This window comes from Puma concolor, chromosome A2, assembly GCF_028749965.1.
Source record: "Puma concolor isolate L17-30 chromosome A2, mPumCon1.1.hap2, whole genome shotgun sequence".
Classification (NCBI taxonomy): Eukaryota; Metazoa; Chordata; class Mammalia; order Carnivora; family Felidae; genus Puma; species Puma concolor.
In genome coordinates this window covers 3,690,917-3,717,814 of record NC_141668.1, presented here as the reverse complement: position 1 = coordinate 3,717,814, position 26,898 = coordinate 3,690,917, and the positions used below count along the sequence as shown (strand labels likewise).

Genomic DNA, 26,898 nt, shown 5'->3' with positions numbered 1-26,898 from the left:
ATGTGTCTTCAGTGCCAAGGTTTATACTTGCAAACAGGCCTGGCACTCCATAGGCTCTCCCTCTGCTGGGACTGCTCCCCCATGTGAACTGTGTTCAGACTCATTTACGAATCATACCCAAACAGCACTACATAACTTAACATAACCATTGCTCATTGTAAATTTACACAACGTGGGACCACTTTGCTAAAAACCAAAATAGCCACAAAGTCCAAAGCGTTATCCCCATTGACTATCTAAGAGAATGTCCTAGAAGGGCCTAGGATATCATGCTAAGTGGAAATGCACTTTGCGTCTCAGCATAAGATCTGTGGAATAAATATACAGTTTGGCTAGGACCTGTCTTGCAGTGGGCCAGACAGATGGATTTTAGCCCCAAAACTTACGTCAGTGACCCTCCCCCCTTTTTTTATTTGAAGGAGACAGAGAATACAAGCGGAGAGGAGCAGGGCGGGGGGAGGAGAGCAAGAGAGAGAACCTTAAGTAGGCTGCACACCGAGCATGGGTCTCGATCCCACAACCGTGGGGTTGTGACCTGAGCCGAGATCAAGAGTTGGACACTCAACTGACTGAGCCACGCAGGCACCTCCAGTGACCCCTTTTTTACAGTCATTCCACATACTTAGGAGTTCTTGAACTTTGCTGGTGCCTTAGACTGCATCTTGCTACTTGAGAAAAATGCAAATCACCTTCCTTGCCTGAAAAGAGCTTCTCCCAGACCTTCCGTGTCAAGCATGGTGGAAACAGTGCGGTATGGGGTTTGGAGTCCCATGTGGGTCTCTGTGACTGTATCTCAGCGACTGAACCCTTCTGCCTCCGTTTCCCACCTGTCAGCTGAAGAGCCGCCTTGCCTAAGAGGGTTCTCATGCGGGTTCCACGTATGTGTTGCTGGAGGAACCTGGTCCAGGGTCCGGCATCTTCTAAATGTGCATAATATTCCTTATTTCCCTCTGCATCCCGTGTGCCTGTGGCCCCATCAGGTAGGCGTAGGTCTGTGGTTTGCCTTTGACGGTGGTGCCCTCGCCGGGTCATCCTCACCCAGCTGTCCGACCCAGGAACTGCGCTGTCCCTGTGGTCATTCTTACAGCACACCTGTCCCGTATAGCCCCAGCCATCGCATAAGGGTCTTTCCCAAACCACATAGGTGATGAGGCAGTGGCAGCCACCCCTCAGGTGTTTGGCTGCGTCTCTCGTGTGTGAGTTTTACCACTCTTATCTCCTCCTTCTGGGCCCTTCCTTCCCTCTGTTCTCCACACTGTCAGGAGAGAAGCTGTCGTGCACCTTGCCTTGGGCACAGCTGTCCCTTTACACTGGGATGGGATGGGCAGCCCCAGGCGCCAGGGTGAGGAAGACTGTTGCGCATGGCATTTCCTCAGGACCGGTCTCTAGGGGGTGCTGTCAAGGTGTATGCTTATTTCAAAGAATCCCACACAGTGGCTCACTTATGGTAGTTAGGCATCGAAATGAAGACCATTGTCCCAGCCTTTCTCAATAAAACGAAACACACCACTCTCATGTGTGTTTGGGCCAATAAGGACAGGGTGCTTTCTAAGGGCTCAGAAGCAATCTTAAGTGGTCAGTTTACACCAGGAGGTTAACTGAGAGACGGTGGTTCTCTCTCTCTCTCTCTCTCTCAGCATCAGAACGCACCTGACATCTCACTCCGGGCCGGGGACAACACCCGGACGCATCTGTAGGGTCTGAACACCTACATCCTGCCCTTGGTTCCCACCCCGTGGTGAAGTACGTGGTGATCTTCAGAGTAGGCTTCTCAATTGGAACCAGGCTCATTTCCGTGTACCCCACCGGTCCTACTAATGTCATCTGCTCACGTGCTGAAGGCTAGAATCTGGCTCACGTTGCCCTAGAGCGCTCATCTGAGAGGCAGAATAGAGTGGACGTTCCAAGCGTGAACTGTGGAACCACATACCTGCTTTGAATCCTGAACTTGAGACAGTTGTGTAGTCTTGAGCAAGTGAGTTCAACTGTTGCTGCCTCTGGTTTACCAGAGGATGATAATCCACCTCATAGGGTTATTTTAGGAATAATTGAGTTAATACATAGCAACTATAAAAATGCCGGGTGCCTGGTATTTGTTAGTAAGAGCTGGCTGCCATTGCCGCCATCATCATCACCAGCAGGAACTTAGTGAGCTCTTACAAGAGCAAAGCAATATGTGAGGCTCCTTGGGGTCCACAAAGATAAGCGAGGTGTGGCTCATTTCTTCAGGGAACTTACTTTGCATGCAAGGCAAACAATAATATTAATAGAAGCATAAAGAGTCATTGATATAGAGCTCACGTAGCACAAGGGACCACAGGAATTCCTTGAACATAGAGGATTCCTGGGAAGCAGCCCTGTAGAGACAGAACTTGAGCATCCTTGATGATCCTGGTACTTTGCCAGATAGAAGCTCGTACGGTCGCATAAGACAGACTGAGCTCCATGAAACGCCAAGTATACGAGAGCGTGATGAGAAGATGCCCGCCCACCGGGTGCATGTAGGGAACTGGATATCGCACTGCCCAGAGCATGTGTGTTAGTCGCTTGTTATTCTGACCCCACAAGGACAAGGAACCGCTGCTTCTGGACCCAAATCATTTGCAGTTCTATTGAAGATGTGTGGCACGAAAACAGCTATTTTAGGGTTCAAAAATAATATATTATGCTATGTTGAGCTTTTGCATTTCCAAATGCCTTCCAAACATTGCCTCATTTGATCCTCAGGACATTGGTGTTAGGTAAGCAAGAGTTATTTCCCTGCTTGACAATTGGGAAAGCTGAGTCACAGTCATGGGAAGATGTCTGATCATGGTCAATGGAAAAAGGGGGGAGAGCAAGGCCTGGAACCTACCAGGCCCCTACCTTCTGGGCCCGCTCACGCTCCCTGGGACCACGAGGCACCTGTTGTAGGGCATCTTGGCTAATTCACAGGCCAATGGAGGAGGTGTTCCTCGATTCCACCAGAACTATGAGACGATTCACAAAACCTAAGTTTAACGAGTCACGCAAATTTTGACCAATTAATTCTGTTTCTGAAATTGAAAACAGCGAAGTACCCAAAAGAATTGAAAAACAGGGACTCAGAGGCTTATATGCCAGTGTTCACAGCAGTGTTATTGACAGGAGCCAAAAGGTAGAAACAGCCCCCAGTGTCTATCAGCCAATGAATGGATGGATAAAATGCGGTCCATCCTTACACTGGAACATTGCTGAGCTGTAGGAAGGAATGGAGTTCCGATTCATTGTTCAGCATGGAGGAGCCTTGGAAAAATCGTATTACATGAAATAAGCCAGATGAGAAGACAAATGCCATTTGACGCCACTCATACAAGACATCCAGGGTGGGCAGATTCGTAGAGAGAGACAGTAGTTAGAGGGGACCAGGGCTCAGGGAGGAGCGGTGGGGCCCACCGCTTGATGGTTACAGGGTTTCTGTCTGGGGGTGACAGTGTGGTGGGCACGGACAACGGTGACAGCACCACACCACGCACGCGCTCAGCGCCATCTAACTACACGCAGCACTGGCTAAAATGGCGAATTTGACGATACGCGCAACGTTTACAACCACGGTTACAAAAAACAGCTGTCGTAACTTTCAGTGAGAACACGGTTTAAAACAAGCGGGGAGATGGCAACCTAAGAATAGTATAAATTACGAGAGGGTTGGTAGGTTCCGATATCTTTCATGAGAAGCAGTATTTATACCATGATGCGGAAGTGATCTTCCTTTACTCGAAAGACTGATTATTCCTGCTGTGTGTTTATGAAATATATACAGAGTCCTGGCATAGTTAGAATATATGAAAGACAGAGTCTGTAAAGTGATACGATTTCACTTTTTGCCAGAAAACTCTGGTGTGTTTTTCATTCTGACAAATGGGTGACCAGAAAGATGAGGGGTTACTTTTGTCAACTCGTTTGTCCTTATCCTCAGCACCATTTGCCACCTGTTTTTCCCATCGTACTGAGATATACCTCTAAGAAAAACGTGGCTGATTCCTCAGTATTGTTTTTAAACCATATGTGCTCTTGATCAGTGAGCTAAACATATGTATAGTTTGTACGCTGTACTTTGGAAAAGAACAGATTTGGTTTTCCAAGACCGTGGACCCGAGACGAGCACTCACATTCTGCAGCAGGGGCAGGCAGATCGGGGGAAGGGAGACGGTTCTGTCTACTGGTGAGGAAGAGAAAGTGATCCAGGGGTCCTGGTCCCAGGTCAGCCTCCAGCTGTGTCAGCAGTTTTGGGCAGTGTCTCCATTTCTGTGCACCTCGATGCAGCCATGAGTCAAATGGTTTGGGATATTTAACGCCCAGGCTGCATGTTCCAGACAGACACTGAATGTTGGGGTGCTTGAAGCCATGCGGGTCACAGGTGCCTCGGGCTTCTGTGGAGTGGTCAGACCAGACAGTACAACAGAATGCCCACTTAGCAAAGGCAGCAGGCTCATTTATCCATGTGATGTCCCTGCAGGGAGGAGGCCTTTCTCTGCTGAGTGGCTTTTGGAAAGCACACTCCCCTCCAGACAAGGGAATTACCGAGAAACCCTGAACTGTAAGGCAAAGCTCCCCGGTGGCTGAGGGTGAGTGGTCAGTTGACTTTGGAGTCTGGAACTCACTGTGGCCTTGGAGCTGTCCAGCCGGCGTCCAGGATGCAGCTCTTCTCTCCTGCCCTCCCTGGCCTCCTCAAGGCCAATATCCCATTGGCCACACCCCCACCAGCTTTGCTCCTGGGGTTCTTTGCTTCGGGGAAGTAAAACAGGTACACATTTGTCTTCTGAGAAAGCCTGTGATTGCCCAACAGCAAGACAGGTCTGGCACATGCAGGAGGTGTGAAGGCTTATGTAGAAGAGAGAGGTGTGTTTGGTGAGTGCTGGGTCTCCCCAGCGGGTCAGTGTGTGAAATGTTTAAAACGTCCACAGAGAGAAGGAAAACAAAATCGCACTTTGCTGACACTCGAGTGTTTGAAGTTTCAGTGTGCATGATCTTGCGCTTGTAAATGCAGAGAAGAATGTCGTTCCTCGTGGCCGGGTGGATTGTCTTAGACTCACACAAATCCTACTCGGTGCAAAAAAGGTCCTGCAAGTTAATAGTTTATGTCACCTGCTGTAGGCAAATGTCATGTTGTTAGGCGGCTGCATGGATCTCCTACGGGCCTATCCTCTGCCATTGTCACTGATTTCCAGAGGATTCTGTCCTAAGGAGAAGACAAAAGAACAAGGCCGGGAGCTGAGGACATGCAGGGAGCTGGGAGCAGGGCTCACCATCTCCTTCCCACGGGGCCCATCTGCTTGGCTGGCTGAGACCGGCAGCTGGGCCACACTTGTGAAAACCAGACTCCCCGACGGGCCAGCAGAAGGGACTCTTGTCACTTCCTACCTTCCCTAATGAAACAGCAGCGTCTGGCGGAGTCAGAAAAGAGGACCAACTGTGAACAGGGGAGGAGGGTTGAGCGCTGCATTCTGTAGGGAAGGTTGTCCAGACATGTTCCTGCTGTTTTTGTCCCCAAATAACTGAGAATACTAAAGAGGACAGGGCAGGGTCCATCTCCGAGGTGTCTGAATGAATGTCTTAGGGGATTTGACCACCACCACAGTGGAGATTTTCTTCTGCCGAAAGATTAAGCCTGATAAAAATGGTCTCAAGACACTCCCCCCGGAGGGACGGAACGGGGCCTCACCAATGCACCTGTTGAACGGTTCTGTGGCCAGTGTGCAGATCCAGGAGGATCAGGCCCTCCTCCAGGCCACGCATCTCCCTGAACTCATGGCCTGGGGAGCCACGAGAACGTTCCTCTGACTTGGAGAGTTTGCGTTCTTTGCTGAGACCTAGCAAGGGCATGGGTGGGGGTGGTGGGGAGTCCTCCCCTGCTCTTCCCTCAGTGCCATCCAGCACCTGAGCCCCCTGAGTTCTGCCGTGTGAACCTTCTGCCCGGAGATGAGGAAGGGGCAAGGAAAGGGGGGGGGCAAGCAAAGACCTTGGAGGTCAACGCGGGACAAGGTGAAGGACTTGGAAGGGCACGTTGAGAGAGGGGCGCGCCGCCTGCCCACCTGGCAGGGGAAGCCACCGTCACTGTGGGGAGGGCAGCGGCATCCAGAGGACTCGGTGGAGGGGTTGGGGTCTGCCCACGCTCTGCCGCCGGCTCGCCGAGGGCCCTGAGACCAGGAAGCCACCCTCCCCGGGCACCCGCCGTCTTCGGCACGTATCCCTCACGCTAGGGGAGACCGTTGATGCCTCGCCCGCTTTTTCAGGCAGGTCTGAAGAACAGTGACATCACGGGTGGCGGTGGGTTTAAGTGTGTTCCACGTGGAACTCGTGGTCCACAGAAGCGGTTTCACCTGTAGGATGAATCCCTCCACGTTCTGCTCCCCGCGGGTGGCAGGAAGCACGGCGTCTGTAACAGTCGACGCTTCAGCCCATATTTCTTGAGCACCTGCTATGCCAGGCACTGTTTACACGTGGTGTTGGCGTTCCGGCAGACACACGGATGGGGCGAAGTGACCGGGCAAGGGAAATCACGAGCACCAGAGGGACACAAGTGCAAACACAGGAAGGAACGACTTTAAAAGTTGCTGTGGTTCCCCTCCGCCCCCCACTCTGACAAGCTGTCGTCCGGCCGCTCTTCGCTGTTGTCGAGTTCAGCGAATAACCCGTGTCAGGAGTGCCCACGTGTTTGAGAAGGGACCGCAGAGTCACAGGAAAAGCTAAGGAGATGAAACTAAACAGAAGCAGAGGAGAGAAAGAGAACAACCCACCCGGGGGGAGGAAGTGAGCCCCGGAGAAGGGAGCTTGCGGCACAGAGGGATCGCAGCGAGGACGTCCCAGGTAACAGGGTAACAGGTGCAGTCCACTGAGGCAGGAAACAGCACGGGGCTAAATGAACCACCACGCTTGGGCTCCCAGCATGAAGACGCTCGGTGTGGGGCTCGCCGCAAAGGAAGGTGAGCGAGCGTGACATCCCCCGGCCTCCGGCTCACAGCCGCCACCCCACTGGGCCCACTGAGGTAGTTCGGTGCTCTGTTTCTTCGCCGGCCACACGCGTTTAGGGAGCGCCTGCTGTATGCTGAAAATGAGGTAAGGGGCCGCAAGGGTAGCAGTGAACAGGGGCCCAGGGTGAGGGGTCACGACACTAGAGCCCAGAAGGCGGTGGTGGCTTGCCCCACCTCAAGCCCCGCACATGCACCATGTCCTGCACCAGCATCCAAGGGAGCACTACCCTCTCCGTGCAGCTCCAGAGAGGACAGCGGCCATTGAAATTTGAGGTACTTACGTTTGCCCCACCACCACACTGTTCCAGGGTCCACAGAGTGCATTGTGAGTCGGGACCCTGGAGTAGTGTGGTGCACAGAGTACTCAGTCCTTAGGAGCGGCTGTAACAAAAAGACCACAGGGCGGGTGACTTGCAAACGGCCAGAATTTATTTCTCCCAGTTCCGAAGGCCGGAAGTCCAAGATGAAGCGCGTTCAGTGTCTGCTGGGAGCCCACCGCCTGGCTCCCAGACGGTGGTCTTCCTGCTGTGTCTTCATATGGCAGGAGCGGAGAGGGAGCGCTCAGAATCCTTTCATAGGGTCGCTGACGCCAGTCATGGGGACCCCACCCTCGTGACCTTGTCCCCTCCCAAACGTTCCGCCTGCCACCGCCATCATGTTGGAGTTAGATATTAACATACAAGTTGTGTTCTTGGGGGGACCCAATAGTCAGTCTACAGCACGTACGGGATCTAGGTTTCCTGAATCCTAAGCTAGGCTTGCGTACCCCGTGAGCCACGCCGACTAGGTTAATCAACACAAGGAATCAAGGAGTCCTAAGGTTGAAATGTAATAGTTGGAGAACATAGAACGCTTGGTAGAGTGTCCAGATGGAGAAGGTGCTGGAAAATAAATGAGGTGTGATCATTGAAATTTATCCTGATCGTGACAGTGTCGCTCATTAGTGAGTCCCGCATGGGCAGTGGTGCGGTGCCTGGAAAAAGTACAGATAGAAGGTGAAACTGACAAACATGTGTGATGTGGGTAATGCATTGTTCCAGGCCTTCCGGAGAATTAGCGTATGTTGCTGTAGCCAGATTTACTCACAGAAAATGGATCACATCTTAATTGGTCAACATGTTCTTTCAGTTCTGCCCTGAGAAGCAACTTTAATTTTATTTTCTCACCCCCATCACTTTATATCAGGCGCTTCTTACGTTTTGCTTGAGTGCTCCAAAAGCTTCCTAGCCTGGAGTCTCCATCCTAGGTCATTTTCCACATTCTGAAAAGAAACCCTTCTAACTGTAAATCTGCTCAGGACATCTTATCACCAAAGTTTTTTTTTTCAGTTGTCTGCAGGGGGAGTCTGGACCCTTGGTGAACGGGACCCTTCCCGCTCCGTGACTCCCACACATGCTGCACGCCAGTGCACTGGACTGCTTACAACCCATCAAGAGACATTTTTGTGCATCAGTACCCTTCCTCCGTGCCAGGTCTTTGTCACCAGCCCAGTCTTCTTACAAAATCCTTTCTAGAACCATAGATCCCCTGCTCCTGCCAGACACCCTTGCCTCCATGTCCATCTGGATATTCTGTTGGTCTCTCTGTCTTCCATGAGCCTCAGAGTCCTTCAAAGCCAGGGGTTGTGATTTTTTCTTCCCCCAGTGTCTACACAGGACCTAGCATATAGTGATGCGCAATAAATGTCTGGGAATTAAGTGAGAGACAAAAAAAAAAAAAAAATGGTGCCCAACCAGGGATCTAGTAACAATTTCTTGTTTTTTCCCCCATATGTTTATTTACTTATTTTGAGAGAGACAGAGAGTACAAGCAGGGGTGGGGCAGAGAGAGGGAGAGAGGGAGAGAGAGAATCCCAAGCAGGCTCTGAGCCGTCAGCACAGAGCCCAATGTGGGGCTCGATCTCAAAACTGTGCAGTCGTGACCTGAGCCAAAACCAAGAGTCAGATGCTTAACCAGCTGAGCCTCCCAGGCGCCCCAACAATCTCCTGTTTTTAAGTGGAGCCAAAACTCAGCGAGTGGAAAATAGTGCTGGGCTTGAGAACCTGAACCAGTTTGCAGTCATTTCCCCCAGAGACCTCCTGTATGAGTTCCACCTCCCCCACCCCACCCCCATAGTGATAGGATCACTGAGATGCAGACTCACCTTGGGAGCCTCGGGCGTTCATCTGTATTGGCACCTTTGACCTGCCCCTCACTGCCCCCAAACACTGGGTTGCACAGTAGCCTGGTCTTGAGAGGAGGCCTCCGACTTTGCGTAAATTCTAAATTACAGAGTAGCCTGGTCTTGAGAGGAGGCCTCTGACTTTGCGTAAATTCTCAATTACGGACCAGAGCGGGGAAGTTGCCGCAAACCAAGGCCATTCCAGGATCCAGCTGCTCCAGGCATAAGAGCTTGCTTTCTTCTTTCCTGTTCCCCGCTGTGCTCCACACTCGCTCATTCTTTATGCTTTCTACCTCTCCTTGGGCTAGGCATCCTAGCAGCTTCACAGCAGTTGTGTCGCTATAGCCTGGGCTCTGCCCACTCCCCATCCTCCAGCTTCGGGCTGACCCCTCACCGCTAGCAGACCCTTGATTCTTCTGAGTTCAGGTCGCTGAAAGGGAGAATCGGATTGGCCTGACTCATCCCTTGCTGTGGAATTGATGGCCACAGATTGGCTGGCTGTTGACGGGATCACAGATTCAGTCCAATCACCCACGCCATGGTATTCCTGCCTCAGCCTAAGAGGGATACCCATCCAGAACCAACGTAGTGATGGACAGTGAGGTGTTCTCAACAAGAACGTAAACGCTCCACGAAAGGAGACATACTCCATCCTTCATACTCCAGTATCAGCGGATGCGTTGACCCCATCCCTTTTCAGAGGCCCGGCAGAATTCTATACACACTGGAAGACCATACTTCATTTGAGGGGCAAGGAGCATTTCTGAAAGCTGCGGAAGAGGGTAAAGGAGGAAGTAGCCCTGAATCCAAAAGTTATTGTCCTGAATTTCTTCAAGTTCCTGGTAGGGCAGGTGTATTAATTTGATCCATTGACGGAATATCAGTACAAAGTTCCTGGAGAGACCAGGGTTGTCTTATGTCTTATATCAGCTGTATCCGTTATCGTGTGAAGGATCCCAACCATTCAAAGGATGAAAACATAATTATGATTTTGAAGCCTTGATGAAGAAAATACATCAAAATTGGATCCTTTGTGGTCCCCCCCACAACTTTTACCGTATCCATTGTGGTTTTTTCTGCCCATTACCCTACTCAGGATGGGCTTTGAGAAACCATCAGTCATGTTGTAGGGTTGGTCTTGCATCCATCTGAGATGTGACTCAAACCAGACTCCTGTCCTGTTTATGATCCTTCCAAGGACAGTCTTTCTTTGCCTGTATTCATCTGAGCGCCTTTGTAGGAGACACATTCAATCGTGGCTGCTAATTCATTTCGGGTGTGCTTTTTTCTATCGCATGAAGACCCTGCTGTGGTGTATTTTATAAATGGACGTGTTGAAAATGGGGAGTTACTGAGTATTATATCCGCCTAGGAGCCGCTCTGGCCTCAGCTTCCAAAGGCTTTCTGGAGAAGCAAGGGTGTGGTGTGTTCTCAGGAAGGAGAGAAACGTGTTGGAATGGTGCGCACACACACAATTTCTCTTTAGGCTTTTCACGGAATTTAGAGCAGTATCTTTGTAATATTTCACCAAAGTTTCATAAAATGATGATACCCCTACGAAGAGTTCTATCTACTTGGGTTGTTTGTTTTTTTTTTTTTAATTTTATTCTGCTCTATTAATGCTGGTTGACACAGGAAGTGGTAGAGTAAGTTAATTTCATCTTAGGACGGCTACTGTCTTCATCTGGCCGCTTTGGGTTTTCCACCAAGGTATCTTTTCCATTTCTCATGGGGGTTGGTGGCGATCTGACTTCCCCTTCCATACCTTATCTATTACTTCACATAGATGTTTTTATTGTTATTTGATAGTGTTAGAAGGCGGGGGAAGGACAGTAAAGTATCCGCCAGACTGGGAAGTTGCTTTGAGACTGGAAAACGAAGGAGGCCAGTCTGTAGCGTTTACGCAGAGTTTTGTTCAGGCGAACTTACTGACGGGGGGGCGGGGGGGGGGGGTCCACGGTGACTGCATGCTTCCTCTCCACAAGTCCAGGTTGTGTAGAGTGAGGGCACGTGAGGAAGGGTGCAGTCACTGTCGTGAGATCAGAGGGTTTGCAGGCACCTGGCAGCTGACCTGTAATCACGTCTTGTGGTACCACCCGTGTGTCAGGAAAAGGAAAGATGTGTTCTCTCTAACAGATTCACGGGGGCCCAGAACAGGTCTCCCTCCCCCCCCCCAACCTGGCCTTGGTGAGCATTTCTAAGGTGCATTTGTTAACCTCTGAGGGGCCCGAACGCATGACCCCAAGAGAGGTCATCGAGTGACCATGAACAGGATGGAGGCCGGGACGGGTGGGACCTGCCAGTGCTCTCTCACACAGGCTGGGCCCTGATTCTTAAGGACTTTCACGTAGCTCTAATTTTTAGCAAAAGAGACTCTTAAAAAAGACATAATAAGGCACATGCAACCTTTTATGCCTGTCTGGTGAATTGATGAAACATATCTTCCTCGCGTGTTTCCTCTTTGATTTCTGAAATGTCAGAAGTTTTCCTCTCTTTAGTGGCCAGTGGCCCGGCTTTTCATCCTGCCTTCTTGAAAGGCGGCCGTCCGCAGGGTGGACTCCGTGGGCCCCGTGTTTGAAGTCGCACAGCTCCATCCAATGAGACGCAAGTCTGGCCAAGGAGAGGGAGGCAGAGGCGCTCTGGCCGGATGTAGAACACGGGTGGGATGGGCACGGAGCCCCGACTTCTAGAAGGCTCTCCTTGCAGCTCCTGCATCTCGGCGGCATGTGGGAGGATTCCTCGGGCCGGTCAGTCCTTCCTGCACTCTTTCCTTGGTTTGCCCTGTGCTCCCCGGGCAGCCTCCGTGCCTGGTTTCCGCCTCGTGTTTCCATCCCTCCGTTACTCCTACTGTGACCGCATTGCCCCGTTAAGGCTCCACTCCCAAGTGCACACGTCTGCCTACACTTCTTTGTCCGTAATGAGCTCCGGAAATGAATGACCTGGTTGTGACCTCTCTCGGTGCATCGTGCAGAGAGAGACTCTGGTCCCCCTGATTTTGATCGAGGTGCTGCTCAGCTTTCACACACGTTCTGTCCCCAACACACGCATTATCCTGCCATCTTCTGTGTGCTGAGCACTGAGGATTCAGGGAGGAACAGACTTGACCTCCCAGAGCTCCCCGTCTGGCAATGAGATGAACCGTTTATTGAGAGCGAACCCTGTCCATTGGTTTGAGTTTATCTGATTTCATTCTGACAGCGTTCTACAAGCCACCGACTACCGTGTCCTTTTCACAGCTGGAATCTGGAATCAGTGGCTTACACAAAGCCAGCAAATGAACAGATGTGGGATTCACACACACAATTCTGGCCTCAAAGCCGTCCCTTAAACTGAGAGCGGAACGTCACATTGCCTTGGCCCTGCCGAGGAGAAACTCACGGTGGGGCTGGGCATGCCAGGGAAGCGGACGGTGACTCTATGAGGCAGCAAGGACTATACACAGACGTGAGACATGGAACGTGTGTGATGGGAGAGCAGTGGGGCAAAGGACAGAGTCCACGGGGAGGTAGGGGGTGGCATTTGAGCCTGGCGTTTAAGGAGAGGAGGGTGAGGGGTAGAGCTGGCACCCGTGCCCGGGTGGAGGACGTGGTTTCTTTGTCCTTTGTTAATGTCCTTGCTTTGATGATGCCTTCCGAGAGAAAGTACCAGGTGTCTTAGCTTGCCATTGTTGACATGTCTCTCCAATTTTATGTGGCGCACTTGAATGTCACTGACACTCATCCCCAAAGTCAACTCAGAGGTGTTTGTGCAAAGTGTTGGACAACAGGGATTTCATTGGCTCATCCTTCTCTGGAAACCTTCTGCACGGGTCTCCTAATTTATTTATTTAGTGTTGGAAATGAAGCACGAGCCCTGAAAGGTCTGGGGAGCGGAGACATTTTTACATCAGACAAGTTCTCCCATTCCTCCCAAAGACCCAGGCCCAGGCCAGGAGGCAGGGAGGTGAGCAGAGGTTCCGGGAAACCAGGCAGGATGTGAAACCCACACCAGGATCATCCAGGGGCCTCCTTTGGGTATCTCTTTCCTGAAACAACACTGAAGACAGTGTGCGGGCAGAAATACCTGAGTGGCCATATGTTCCCCCAGCAACACGATAGCTTGTTCCACAGCTGGCGCCAGACTAGGGCTGCGTGAACAGCCCCAGAAATTTCAGCGGGGGTCATTAGAAACCATAAACAAGGCATCTGTCGAGCCGCCGTTGCCAAGGTCATCCTGGCACACGAGGTGCCTGAGAAGACACAGGCCGTGCTGAGCATCACCGGCCGGCGCGTGTGGTCCACCTGCCGGGTTCCAGAGCACCCTGGCTCTGCGGCTGAGTTTAAAGCCGTGGGATAGTTCAGGGGAGGCGTGACGGGCAAGGCAACTTGAATGAAATTAAGCTACTTTGGGATGAAACATGGAAAGTTTAAAGCAGAGTTTCCCAAACATCACACCCTGAGTGCATTGTTGAACTGAGGCTGCACCGATAAGGGTGAGGAAAGGAAGGGGCAGGGGAGGGAAGAGACGGAAAAGAAACGTGCCATCTTGGAGAAAAACAAAGCCTATAGGTTGAAAGGATTTAGAGGACAACATGGCACATAATAAGTAAATTATGTGCATTTAAAAAAAGTAAATAAATGAGAGCCAGGGTGCGGACATAAATGTGAGCTGGTTTAAAAGCCCTTTCGCATGATAGTGGTTGTCAGAAACTGGATGGCCAACGTTGGAACATCTACCTGGACTCACAGCGTGGAACCTTCCAGCTGGCAGGTAGCTTCGGGAACATGTAATTTGGAGAGTGTGGTGCTCCTGCCCGGCGGGGAGGCTCCAGTGTGGGCTCACCCCGGGCGCAGTAGTCAGAGCACATTCCGCGTGGCCTTGGCCAAACGGTCCTTCCCCTGCAGCCTGGCTCCTTACCTGTCATTAAGGAATGAAGGCACCGTTGTGAGGGTCACATCCCATGGTACAGGTGACCACGCAGGGTGACAGAGCACTTTTGTTTGGACTTTCTCCATCTTGTTCACAGGTGAGGGGACTGAGAGGTGCGGAGGGAAGTTTGTGGCACGTTGTCATCCGCGGGTCAAGCAAAACCCACCCTCTTTCTTCCTTCTTCCTTCTTTTCCTTTTCTCCATGCTTCCTCCCCCCCTTTCTGCCTCCCTTCTGTCCTTTCTTTTTCCCAACTGAGCTTGTCATCTACTCTCTTCCCTCCCTGCCATCAGCAAGCATTATGTTTTGTTTGATGGGCAACTTGTAGTTTGTATGTGTTTTTGCAAAACACATGTTTTGTAGGAATGCATTTTTTATTTGTTATAAGGTTTTGGTTTATTTATACATGCATACATCTGTTTGGTGTACATCTATGTTTATGTAAATGTATACTCACACATGTATGTCTACATGTGTAAACATGGATATTTCTGACTTTTTTGCCTTAAGCACTGCATTTACCATCCACCCGTGCGACTCTGTGTACACACATTATCTTGCTTCTGATCACTGCCTAGCATTGCCCGGAGTGCATCCAGTAAATTCTACATAGCCCCTCACACGAGTCGGACACCTCTATTCCCTGCTGCCTTTCTCCTTGTACTTCCTAAGGCAGGACCAAAAGGCATTTATCTGCTGCAAGTTTCCCTCTCCTGTGAGGCCATGAAGACAGATTTCCTGACTTAGCACATAATAATTTCTCAGTAAACACAGAGCTGTTGACTTCCCAGGCAGCTGGAGACAGTGGCCTCAGTCCCCAGGAAGAGCGCTTAGCATGACCTTATCTTGTAAAGGTTTCTGATCAGCGAGGGGAGCGTCTTTTAGGGAGAAAAGAAGTGAAGATCATTCAGATATGATATGAGGTTATCACTGGACTCTTTGGACTCTGCCACCTTATTAATTTATCCAAACAAATATTTTTGAGCACTTACCGTAAGTGATGGCGGTATGGATTTGGCAGACCACTTGAATGCTTTCAGCATTCCTCAAATGCATAGGAGCCTCCTGCTTCTGGGGCACCGAACCCTGTCCCGTGAAAGCGTTGTGCATCTGGAGAGGGTGCTGTAGGATGTGCACTGGGGGTGTGGTGGGGACAGTTGGCTCCACAAGACAGGAGATGGGCTCTGACGGGCCGGTGGGCGGTGAGCTGAGGCCAACAGTGAAACACGTTAGGCTTCTCCTATCATCTTTCCTTTCTGGGGGTTGTGGAGCTGGTCTGCTTTGATCCTGGAAGGTTTTTTCCTGTTGAATTTGGGATTCTGAATGGATCCACACACCTTTCGTTGACGTGTAACGGAGTTACTGCGGGCCAGGGATCATACTAGCTAGTATGTAAGCAAATGGGCGCAGCTGCATTCCAATAAAACTGTACTTAAAGCACAGGAAGTGGACTGCATTAGGCCCATGGGCCATAGCATGCGGGCCCTGATTTAGAGGCTCACCCATTTGCTACCTCTAGTACCTATCTTTGCTATGTAGAATGAGACAGATCTGTAAGTGTTCCTTCCTTATTTCATTGGCTGTAATTCTATGGGGACACTCTTAGCGCAACTATTAGGAGGAAAACAGAGAAGACAGAAGAGGAATTTGTACTGTGTTGACTTGAATTCAGAACACCTAAAGTAACAGTGACTTACCCAAGAGAGAAGTCCATTTGTCTTTCCTGTATATAAGTTTTGGAGGTAAGCAGCCAGGGACGCTATGGCTATTCCTTCTCACAAGGTCCTTGGGTCTCTGGGCGCCTTCCCAAGGGTTTATCCTACCAATGGTCTCGATCTCATGGCTCAAGACTGTGGTAAGCATTCCAGGTAGAAAGGTGGGGAAGGGAAGGAGGAGAAGAGTAAATTGAGAATATTAAGATACTACTATCTATCACTTCTACTTATGACCTGTCACCGTTAATTTTATGAACCAACGTGCCTGGGTCATGGGACGCAGTTTTTGGTCAAACTAGGTATCGCTATGGTTTTTGTTTTCTTTCCTTTTTTTCTTTTTAAATTGGTTTTGTGTTTGTTTTTCTGAATGTGATTAACATTTAAAGCAGTAGACTTTGAGTAAAGCAGATTACCCTCCATGATGTGGGTGGGCCTTATCCAATCAGTTGAAGTCATTAAGAAAAAGACAGACCTCCCCCGAGGAAGAGGGAACTCTACCTCCAGATGGCCTTTGACTCAGGCTGCTCTTTCCTGGGTTTCCAGCCATTGGCCTGTTCTGCAAACTTCAGATTTGCAAGCCCCCACACTGAGTGAGCCAATTCCTTAATACATAAATAATGTAAATATTATTTATATTATTAATTATTAATATGTTAATTATATATAAATAATACAAATATATAAGTTTTATATTATATATTATATATGTATATATATTATATATATAAAATATAAATTTATATAAATTTATATATATATAAAATATAAATTTATATAAATTTATATAAATTTATATATATATAAACCCTACTGGTCTTTTTATCTAGAGAAACCCAGAACCCAGTCTTTAGGAAACTTATCCACATTCTCCTTCTCCTTGGTAATGCTCAGTATTTACTTTTTATTTATTTACCTCCAAATTGCTTCTTTGGATCTCAGCCTGGCTCTCCAGGGAATCTTGCCTTGCTGCCCGTATTTTTTATTTTCAGGGAACTGTACGTTAGAAGTAGCTTCTCTTGCAGATGGTTAATGCTGCAAAGTTCAGAATCTTCCCAGATTCTAAAGACATCCTGATCCCCACCTTACAGCAGCGTGTAGGCCAGTGCGTCTGTTCCAGTGGGTGGGTTTGCCGTCCACACATAGTAGAGGCTCGGTAAAGCCTTGCAGATCCGATGTTCTTGACGCAAAGCTGTTGTGGCTGATGGGCTCTGGGCCAAGGCGAGCGGAAATCCGAGGAGTGGGAGCTCACATCAAGCTGCAGGGGATCCTGGCCTGCGAGTCTGCAAACAAAGTTAAGTAGCTGAGCCTGTGCCAGCGCCCCAGCCGGACACACCCGGGGCGGGGAGAGGAGGAGGCGAAATCGGCGTGCGCCCGCGTGAAGCAGCCTCTCGCCAGATGCACCTGCAAAGGGCTGATCGGGCTCGGGTCCGTTCGGTGAGGCTGATTGCAGACACGAGAGATTTCCAGCAGCTCCGGGCAGCAGGGTGGGTGGGCACGGAGGGAGTAACACGGCAGGACCGGCAGCTGGTCGAGTCCCCATTGGCTGCCAGGCCTGGCGTGTGTTCCGCCAGGCTCCAGGGAAGAGTCGGCTTGGCCGAGAACAGGCGCCGGCCTAGTCCTGGCTGGGTGCAGCCTGACCTCCCAAAGCCCGAGATGCTCCTCGTAAGCTCTTGCGTGGCTTGAAGTGGGATCTTTCTCGACACCAAAGCAGGGGGGAGTCGCCCAGAGTAAGGCCTTAGCGAGACCCATTTAGCGACTCAGCAGGAGCTGGGGCAATCAGAAGCCTTCCTCTCCTTTGGAGAGTTTCGGGAAGCCGCTCCTGCCCGAGCACTCAGCAGGTGTTTGAAGAGGCGCGGGGAGCGTGTGCGCGTGCACGCGGTATGCATGCGCAGCCACGGGCTTTGATGGAACAGAACTGGATCTAAATGCCAACCCTGCCACGTACTGCTGCCTACATGATTTGGGAGGAACGTAGTAATCATTTGAAGCCTCCATTTCCTCATACGTAAAAAAGGAGCTAATAGTGTTACAATCGTGTCCCCCTCCATCCGTGTGTTCATCCCTAACAGGCAGGACCTCAGAACGTGTTTGGAGGTGGGGTCTTTGAAGAGGTGAGCAAGGTACAGCGGGGTCACTGGGTGGGCCTGAAGCCAATCTGACTCGTGTCCTTATAAGAAGAGGAGATTTAGACACAGACACACACACAGAGGGACCACGTGAGGGCACGGGCCAAAGGGCCATCTATAAGCCAAGGAGGGAGGCCTCAGGAGGAACCAATGCCTTGATCTTGGACTTCTGGCTTCCAGAAATGAGAGAATAAATCTCTGCTGTGGAAGCCCTCCATCCATCGTGCTCTGTTGTGGTCCTAGCAAACTAAAGCAGAGATTTTTTAAGGGTTAATGAAGATAATATATATATATATATATATATATATATATATATATATATATATATATATAAAATCCTCAGGGTCATTCCTGGCACATAGACTATTTACATATTTTTTTTACATTTATTTATTTTTGAGAGACAGGGAGAGACAGAGCACAGGCGGAGGAGGGGCTCAAAGAGAGGGAGACACAGAATCCGAAGCAGGCTCCAGGCTCCGAGCTGTCTGCACAGAGCCCGACGCGGGGCTTGAACCCACGGACCATGATCATGACCTGAGCCGAAGTCGGACGCCCAACCCACTGAGCCACCCAGGCGCCCCTAGACTATTTAAACGTTTTCAATAGTCTATTCAGGCATTCAAGGCAGTGCAGTATGGGGGTCCCGAACCTGAACTGCCGAGGTTCACATTCTGGCTTGGTTCCTTGCTCTCTGGGTAACCGTGGGTTTCAGATTTCAATTCTCGAAATATCAATTTCCTTTTATAAAGTAGGGGAAGCAGGGGTTCCCCTGCTTGGGGGACATACCACGTTGAGCACAGTACCACATGCTGGTGTCATTGTTAGCGGGGGCAGGTAAGCACTGTCCCCTTGCTGAGTATGTGTGACCTCAAGTAAACCTTCATCGAGGAAAGCACAGGGAAGGAGTTTGGAGGATGCGGTTTTGGGGGGCGCCCCTGTTCCTGCTTGAGTCACCCTGACTCTTCTCCGAGGTGTCCTTTCCACAGTCTCTAGAATTTGGAAGCCATGGTATTTATTCCTGGCGCTTTCCAGAAATGTGTCTATAAATTCCTTTTGTTGAGGGGTGGGGTCTGCACCCCCCCCCCCCCCGGTATTCGCTGGTTGATAGCTTTCTCTCTGTTGGAGCAGTTTATTTTAATTTATTATTTAATATTTTTAATGTTTATTTATTTTTGAGAGAGAGACAGAGCATGAGCAGGGGAGGGGCAGAGAGAGAGGGAGACACAGAATTGGAAGCAGGACCCAGGCTCCGAGCTGTCAGCACAGAGCCGGACGCGGGGCTCGAGCTCACGAACCGTGAGATCACGACTTGAGCAGAAGCCGGATGCTTAACCGATGGACCCACCCAGGCGCCCCTCTGAGGGAGGAGTTCAGAAGGCAGCGCTGATAATGCCCAGGAGAATCTGATTGGATTCCCCCTGGAGATGGCTCCCCAGATCTGGAGTGAGACGCACCCACTTGCAGCTGAAGGATTAACGTGGGCACCACGGTGCTTGTGCCCCGGAGGGATAATGATGAATGTTTAAGTGGTGATAAAATGCAGCCCTTCCTCCCTGGTTTTAAGATTGCTCTTGTGGTAAGAAGATTTAACACGAGATCGACTCCTAACAGACTGAGTGAGCCGTGCAGCGTTGTCCTCTACGGGCCCGGTGTCGTATGCTCCTCTCCGGAACTTCTCCGTCGCTCCTAACAGACGTTTCATCCGCATCCACTCCTGTTTCCCTGCCTCGGGCCTGGCCATCACCATCCTCTCCTCTGCTCCCAGGAGTTTGGCATCTCCTCTAAGTGGGATCACGCAGTATTTCTCCTGCGTGGCTCACTCAAGAGGAAGGCCGTCCAGGTTCATCCGTGTTGTCGCGTTTGCTTGGCGGGAGAACCCGACCTTTCTCTTTTAAAAGCAGTCAAGTCGAGTGTGCAGAAAAGTCAGCCACCTGGGGGACATGGCGCCAGAAAATCCACAGAAAGGGTCTGAGTGGCACAGCCTGGCCTGGCCTGGCCTGGCCGTCCACTGGTGATTCTCAGACTTTTCTACCCGGCGGCTCCTGAGAACAGGGGTGATGAACGGAGGTCGTGGTGGGTGGGAGGGCTGGCCAGGCGAGCGCTCACGTGACCTCACGATCTGAAGTCAGCAGGAGACCCCTTTCGGGGATCAGGTATAATCCCGCAAACGTGGGGGAACTGTCGTTACAGCCACATTCATTTTAGATGTAGGGTAATACGGAAGGTCTTGGCTGAGAAGTGCAAAGGAAACACCCGAGGGGCCTCCCGCCCTTCCCTACCACCAGCACCCAGCACCCCGGGCTACCACCTGTCCTGCTGGTGGTCCTGGCCTCCCGGGGTTAGCCACAGCTCCTCTCAGATGCTAGGGTAGGATTTGAGCCCCCTCAGGAGTTTCATTCGGGAGGAAACAGGAGGACAGACCAGCCCTGAGGTACTCGGGAATAAGACCGAGATAGTGCCCGGGGTATTTTGCAGCCGAGGCCGCCGTGGTCCAGGCCTGGCCAGTCGCTTCCCTTGCCCCCGAGTCCCCCAGGTCCCTGTGGTCCAGGCACGTGGCGGGTAACGTGGGTAGCAGCTGCTCGCCTCACTGTTCAGCCCTTCTTCCTGGGTCTTCGCGGCTGGGGTCCCAAGGGCGGGTTTGCAGTGACTCCCTGAGGCCTAGGGGTGTGACCGCACGGGGCCATCCATGGATGAGCCTGGGGCCGTATGAAGGTCCCCCTGAGAGTCTGCGTGGCTTGGCACAATCCTCGCGGCCGGGAGTGGCAGTAATTCGTGTGCAGACCCCCGGTAGTGGGGCCACACAGAGGAGGACGCCACGGATCCACAACTTTGCTGTTCCCACCCTGTCCCGTGGGGAGGCCTGGACCAAAAGCAACACACACTAACCAGACCCTTATTGTGTGACCAGTGGTTTACGTGGGGTTTTCCTTTTTTTTTTTTTAATTTATTCTCGGACAAACCACGCAAACTGCAGCTGCCTAGCTCGATGTCTTAGAATCGATGCCAAGCAAACACTTCCCCCAGAACGAAGTTCAGGCTGTGGCAGAGGTGGCCAGGCAACTCCGCCGTGATCTAGATTCATCCGTCATCTGTGAAGGACCCAGTGCATCGGATCTTGCAAGCGTGTTTGCTTTTGGAAAATGCAGTGGTCAGGGGCACTGGGAAGGACCTGAACAAGGGAAAGTCTGCCATTTTACAGCTTTTCAAGGGAAACGGATCTACTCTGCCTTTCTCTCCGGAAGGAAGGATGCGCGGCCAGCCAGAAGGACTTTCTTCTTGGGCGTGTTTGTTGGTGCCGCCTGGAGGGGTGGCTTCCCGTGCCATGGGGGCCTGCGGCAGCCTGAAGCTAGGAGTTAGGGAAGTGTTCACAGAGGGCACTGTTCACACACACAAGGGCAGCAGAAGGCCCCCGTGCCCCGAGTTGGTCTGTGTTTCTGGAAGGCCAGGAGGCACTCCCCCCTGCAAACTAGTGGCTAATCAAGCTTTACTCAGAGCTCCTCAGCTCTGCACACCTTGTGTCTCTCCTCTCCCAGCCAACTCGTCCCTCCCCTCCCCGGGGGTAGGGGTCCGGGGGCTGCAGCAGCAGGACCCACAGTCAGTGCTCCTAGAAACCAGGCAGGGCCAACACCATGGCCATCTCTGTCCTGCCTTCTCCTTGAGCTCAGGACTCAGCAGGGAGCCTTGCTCCTATAAGGTCACCCCAGATGCTTTTTTTCCTTTTTTTTTTTTTTTTCTTTTAACTGACAGACACCCTTGAGGTTCTGGTTGATTTTCAAAGAGAAACAGGAGACTAAGTAAAAAGGAGAAACCTAGGAAGTTTTCTGACCGTGAAGGAAAATGAAGGCCACCCTTTCCACATCTAGCATTTTAGCAGAACCCACTGGGCAAACAGAAAAGATGCCACTCCTTGGAGCCCACTGCCCATCTGCCTCCTCAAACGCGCCGGGCACTTGGCACAAAGGAGAGACAAAGACCTTCTCCCTCGTGCCCCCTCCGTGCCCCCCCCCCCCCCCGTCAGGGTGTGACCTGCCTGTCTGGGAGCACTGCTGTGGGGGCACAGGCTCGGCCACCCCCAGGCCTGGCAGTGAGCGCGGTGACAGTGCCCGGGGCCAGGGCACCGCGCCCCCGCCTGGGTCCCCCTCCCCAGCCCCTTCTTCCCACCCTGACGCCCCTTTACCCCTGGGGCCCCCTCTCCACTTTCCTTGCCCCTCTCCTCCCGGGGCACCCCCTCCTCACCCCCTAAGCTCCCTCTCCAGTCTACTCGCCCCGCTCCTCCCGGGGCTCCTTTCCTCCCTCCCCCACCCTGCGCCCCCTCCCCAGTCTCCCTTTCCTCCCCAGAGCTCCCTTTTTCCCACCCCCACCGCGCCCCCTCCCCCTCTCAGCTCCCTCCCCGGCGCCCCTCCCCACCCCTGCCGCCCCCTCTCCAATCTACTCACCGGGCTCCTCCCCGGGCTCCCCTCCTCCCTTCCCCCCCCCGCCCCCCTCCCCAGTCTCCCCCTTCCTCCCCCGGAGCCCCCTCCTCCCGGCGCTCTCGGTCCCGGCCCCCTCCCCGCCCCCAGGCCCCCTCCCCAGCCGAGCCGTGGCGGAGCATGCGCCGTGCGCAGCGGGAGGCGGGAGGCGGGCGGGAGCAGCGCGCATCACTCGGGTCCCCTTCCTGCACCGCGCCGCCACTTGCCGGTTGCTAAGCAGTTACCATTGTTTCTGTGGCGATTGCGGAGGCTGTTGCTAATTGGAGAAGCCCCGCTGAGCCGCAGCATCTCCCCTGTTCGGATCCGCTCTCTGCTCCTTGCATTTAAAGAGAAAACTAGGCTGGTCTACCCACTCGCCCTCCCCCACCCGCCCCAAAATAGCCGTGTGGTTTCGGAAGCATGGACTAAATCACACCCCTCCCCGCCGATTGGACTCTGGTGGCTCGGAACTCGCCGTCAGATCGCACCTGCCCCTGTGCCGGTGTGCGCCCTGGACGGGGGACCATGACTACAGCCAAGGAGACCAATGCTTCAGGGAAATCCGTGCAGCAGCAGGAACAGGTAATGCTGCTTTCTGGAGTGTGCGTGCGCGGGAGGGGGGGCACCTGTGCTTCTTGAATGAGCTTATATTGGAGATGACCGCCCTCACCTGAGCAAGAGGCTGGAGGTGAAGCCAGCGCCGAGTGAGCCTCGCTGGGGTCTGCCTCCCCGGCTCCTGAGTGCTATTTTTGAAAGATCCCCGGGTCTATCAATAATGCACAGCCACAGGGAGCAAGCATCTGGCGGCTTAAACTTGATGCCCGGGGACCTTTGGACAAAGGCCTGTCTCCTGCACAGCTGCCTAATTATGCATTTGTCAGTGGTCACTACTTTGTAATGGGGGGGGTGGTGGATGGAGGTGAGACCCCCCCCCCTCAAATTTCAGTGTATTCTGACCCTCCAGCAGGACTTTGGTTTGGTTCTATCACAAGTCAAAAGAGGACAGAGGAGCTCGGTTTAAAGGACTTTTCTTTTGAGACCCGGTCCCTTTTCCTCCTTAAGTATTTCTTGAAGGAGTGAGCAGATTGCTGTTCATCCTGGGCATGTAGAGAGTGCAGCCTGTGCCCGCTAGGGAGGCTGAAGGATGCCCAGCTGGGACCGCTAGGGAGGCTGAAGGATGCCCAGCTGGGACCGAGTGGGACCCCCAGGTGAGAAGGAGCAGGGCTCCCAGTGCTGGCCAAGGATGGCCAGGAATGCACTGGTGTCCCCATATGGCAGAGGATGGCCACTCCCCCTGCCCTGAAGAGGCTCGCCATCTGCAGAGGCTCCCGGTCTCCGGAGTAAAGGGGAACCTGCACGCTGTGTCTTGCCACTCATGTAGATATTGCAACTCCCTTCTCGAAGATCGTGAGGGCTCTTATCTTTTAATCACTGCTTAGTTCTCCTCAGGCAGATCATTAAAATAGATCCTGGGAGACACCAGTAGATTCACAGAGCAGTTTGCTCAAGCTTGGTAAGTCAACAGCGTAAGCTGATTTCCCGTATTTATTTTAGGGGTGTTGTTAGCTCCTGCTTGCTAGGATTGGGGCCAAGGAAGGAGACCCCACTGGAGTTCAGGAAAGCAGAGAGCCTCTTTGGGGACAGTGTGTGATAGTCTCATCATGACTATTCAGAGGCGGTATGGAGATAACTTCGGATCTATATTTTTGGGGTCGTTTCCTCAAAACCCATGTTTTGACTTAAAAAAAAAAAAAAAGAGACCACCTCAGTAGTGGTATCATCATCATTACCGTCATCTGGAGAACTTAAACACAATTTTATTTCTTCTGGGAAGAAGACTGTGTAAATCCCGAAGTGTAAGAATCACGTTCGGTGGGAGAGCTCCTGTGAAGGTTAATGATCACTGTAGCATGAACGCCAGGAGGTTGACACCAACCCAACCAACCCCTCCTCCTTTTGAGTCATTCTACACAATACTTGTTCCAGAAAGAAGTCTGTCTACCCTCAATTAGCATCCCGTGACTAACTGGGCTTCCTTTGATTACAGCGTTCCTCACTAGGCATAAACCAAATGTGCCCTGGGCGTGCAGGCTCCAGAGAGGACTTGGGTAGCCTTTCTGACCATGGGACTGTGGTAATAATTATGGAGAAAGCACATTGCTCCTAGGGCTGAGCCCAAAGGCGGGCTCTCAGAAGCCCTGTCCGTGTTACGTGGAAGAAGGCATGTGCACCTGTACAATGTCACTCTCATTTTCCCTAATACCTCCACATGTCAGGAGAGTGGAAATAGTTAATTGGGGTGCGGGTTTTGGAGGGTGGGCAAGGTCTTGTTTGATTTTGTGCCTTTTGATCATTGGAAACCCCACATCCCTGTACCTGGGGCCATGGTGGAAGCCGTGGTTGGGCAGAGTGCTGAGGACAGAGGCGGCTGTGACCGCAGGGAGCGGTCAGGAGGTCCCCCTCCATTCTCGGTGGCATCTTCTTGACCCTCAGAAGGACACAGTGCCCACCCTGTGAGGCAGAACACATTGAGGGTCAGCAGCAGGACCACGGTGGGAGAAGTAAGACAGGACGGAGAAAAGATCTCATGTCTGAAATTAATGCACCTTTAGGGGACGTTGGCTTAAATCTTACCAAAGTGCTCAAAACACAAAGAGGTAAATAAAATCCTTAGTCATGAAGACTGTTTCCTCTTCCTCCACCGTTTGTCAATTTTTAAAAGACATTTAAACTCTATTCTGTGTGCTCAGACTGCAGAGCTCTGAATGAGTTCTCCCATTCTTTATTGAGGGGATAGCCCCATCCCCAGGTGGCTGGGGGTTAATAGGGAGGCCCGGACAGACAGACAACATTTTTTACAAGACAGAGAAAGAGAAATGGATGCTGGTTTGTGGTTTGGTTTGCTTTGGGTTTTAGGTTGGGAGTCGTTTAATCGTCCTGCCAAACTTTGGGGCCCTGACACCTTACCTCTTATATTGGGAGGCATTCATCTGAGGATTTGGATTTTCTATAGCCTGATATGTATGTCCTATACTCTTTAAAATTCGGTTAGGGGCACCTGGGTGGCTCTGTCGGTTAAGCTCCTGACTTTGGTTCAGGTCACCATCTTGCAGTTCATGAGTTCGAGCCCCACGTTGGGCTACATGCTGACAGCTCAGAGCCTGGAGCCTGCGTCGGATTCTGTGTCTCCCTGTCTCTCTGCCCCTCCCCTGCTCGCACTCCGTCTTTCAAAAATAATAAACATTGAAAAATAATAATAGAATAAAATTTTGTTATTACAATAGACTAATAGTTCTTAGACTAACAGAGGTATGGTACAGTGTCTTACCTGCCTTGGTAGTCAGAAGCCAGGCATGTGGGTGGCTGCAGGAAATGACTTTGTATGCTGAGGGTAAGTAGAAATTAATGAACGATAAATCTAGGAGAAGATATGAAACCAAATGATTTGACCTATTCATTAGAGATTGCCATTTCCCTCCTTCCTTTTTCTTGCTAAAATATGTACTAAGAGTAGAGGAATGTGTGGAGTTGTTTTTTTTTTTTTTTTTTTTTTTTTTTTTTAATTTTTTTTTTCCAACGTTTATTTATTTTTGGGACAGAGAGAGACAGAGCATGAACGGGGGAGGGGCAGAGAGAGAGGGAGACACAGAATCGGAAGCAGGCTCCAGGCTCTGAGCCATCAGCCCAGGGCCTGACGCGGGGCTCGAACTCCCGGACCGCGAGATCGTGACCTGGCTGAAGTCGGACGCTTAACCGACTGCGCCACCCAGGCGCCCCTGGAGTTGTTTTTTTAAGATGCTGTGTAAACACACTGGAATAAAATGGAGAATAGACTTCTAGAAGACCATTTCCCTTTCTCTTTGGATATGCCAGTATTTATTTTCGAATAAAGTATTAACAGTCTAGAGGTGTTTGGAAACAAAATATTCAGAAAGCTGAATGAGCTGACTTCACCCTTTGGCTCAGAAGCCAATCAGATGGTAGAGGCTTCTCAGTAAAACCCAAAGCCACGCTGGCCAGCGTTCTGCCGTAGCACGTGCCCAGAGCGAAACCTCACAGGTGAGGTAGAGAAAGCGGAGGCTGATTTGGCTACAATTTACTGTATTCTCTCAAACGAACTAAATCCTTCCTTAGAGAACCAAATTAAGGAATTTTTTCCCCTTAAGTAAAAGCACAAATTTATTGTAAAGTATACTGTCTTCGTTTCAAATGACTTAAAATTGAAAGGCAGTGATCAGTAATACTGCTGAGAGTAAGAAAAGACAGAAAGATTAATTCTCCATGCTTCCAGTGAACCAGGAAACATTTTCGCTGAAAATATTGAGCAGGGGTACGTTTTTAGTGGCAGATTCGGTATCTGTGTTGTGTGTGGATATGACTGCATGCGCGCGCACACACACACACACACACACACACACACACATTGACGGCCTCACATGCCACAAGGTCACAGATTTGGAAAAGACCTCAGAAATGCACCCCAATATCAGGCCCACCTGTTGGGCTCAGGAATCTCACAAATAAATGAGAATATGCCTTTCCTTAAA

The 26,898-nt window shown here is 51.3% G+C and overlaps 1 protein-coding gene across 5 annotated transcripts in view; it reads left to right on the top strand.

Annotated features, from left to right (window-relative positions):
• DPP6 (dipeptidyl peptidase like 6) overlaps positions 1 to 26,898 on the top strand; it is a 949,260-nt gene that overhangs the window by 434,849 nt on the left and 487,513 nt on the right. Inside the window, exon 1 of one of the 5 annotated variants that reach the window (XM_086685605.1) lies at positions 22,560 to 22,933. The exons of the other annotated variants lie outside the window; for them this stretch is intronic. Coding sequence (XP_086541731.1) covers positions 22,877 to 22,933 — 57 coding nt within the window. The 5' untranslated portion in view covers positions 22,560 to 22,876. Of the gene's footprint in view, positions 1 to 22,559; positions 22,934 to 26,898 lie in introns of those variants that run through there. 5 annotated transcript variants of the gene reach the window in all.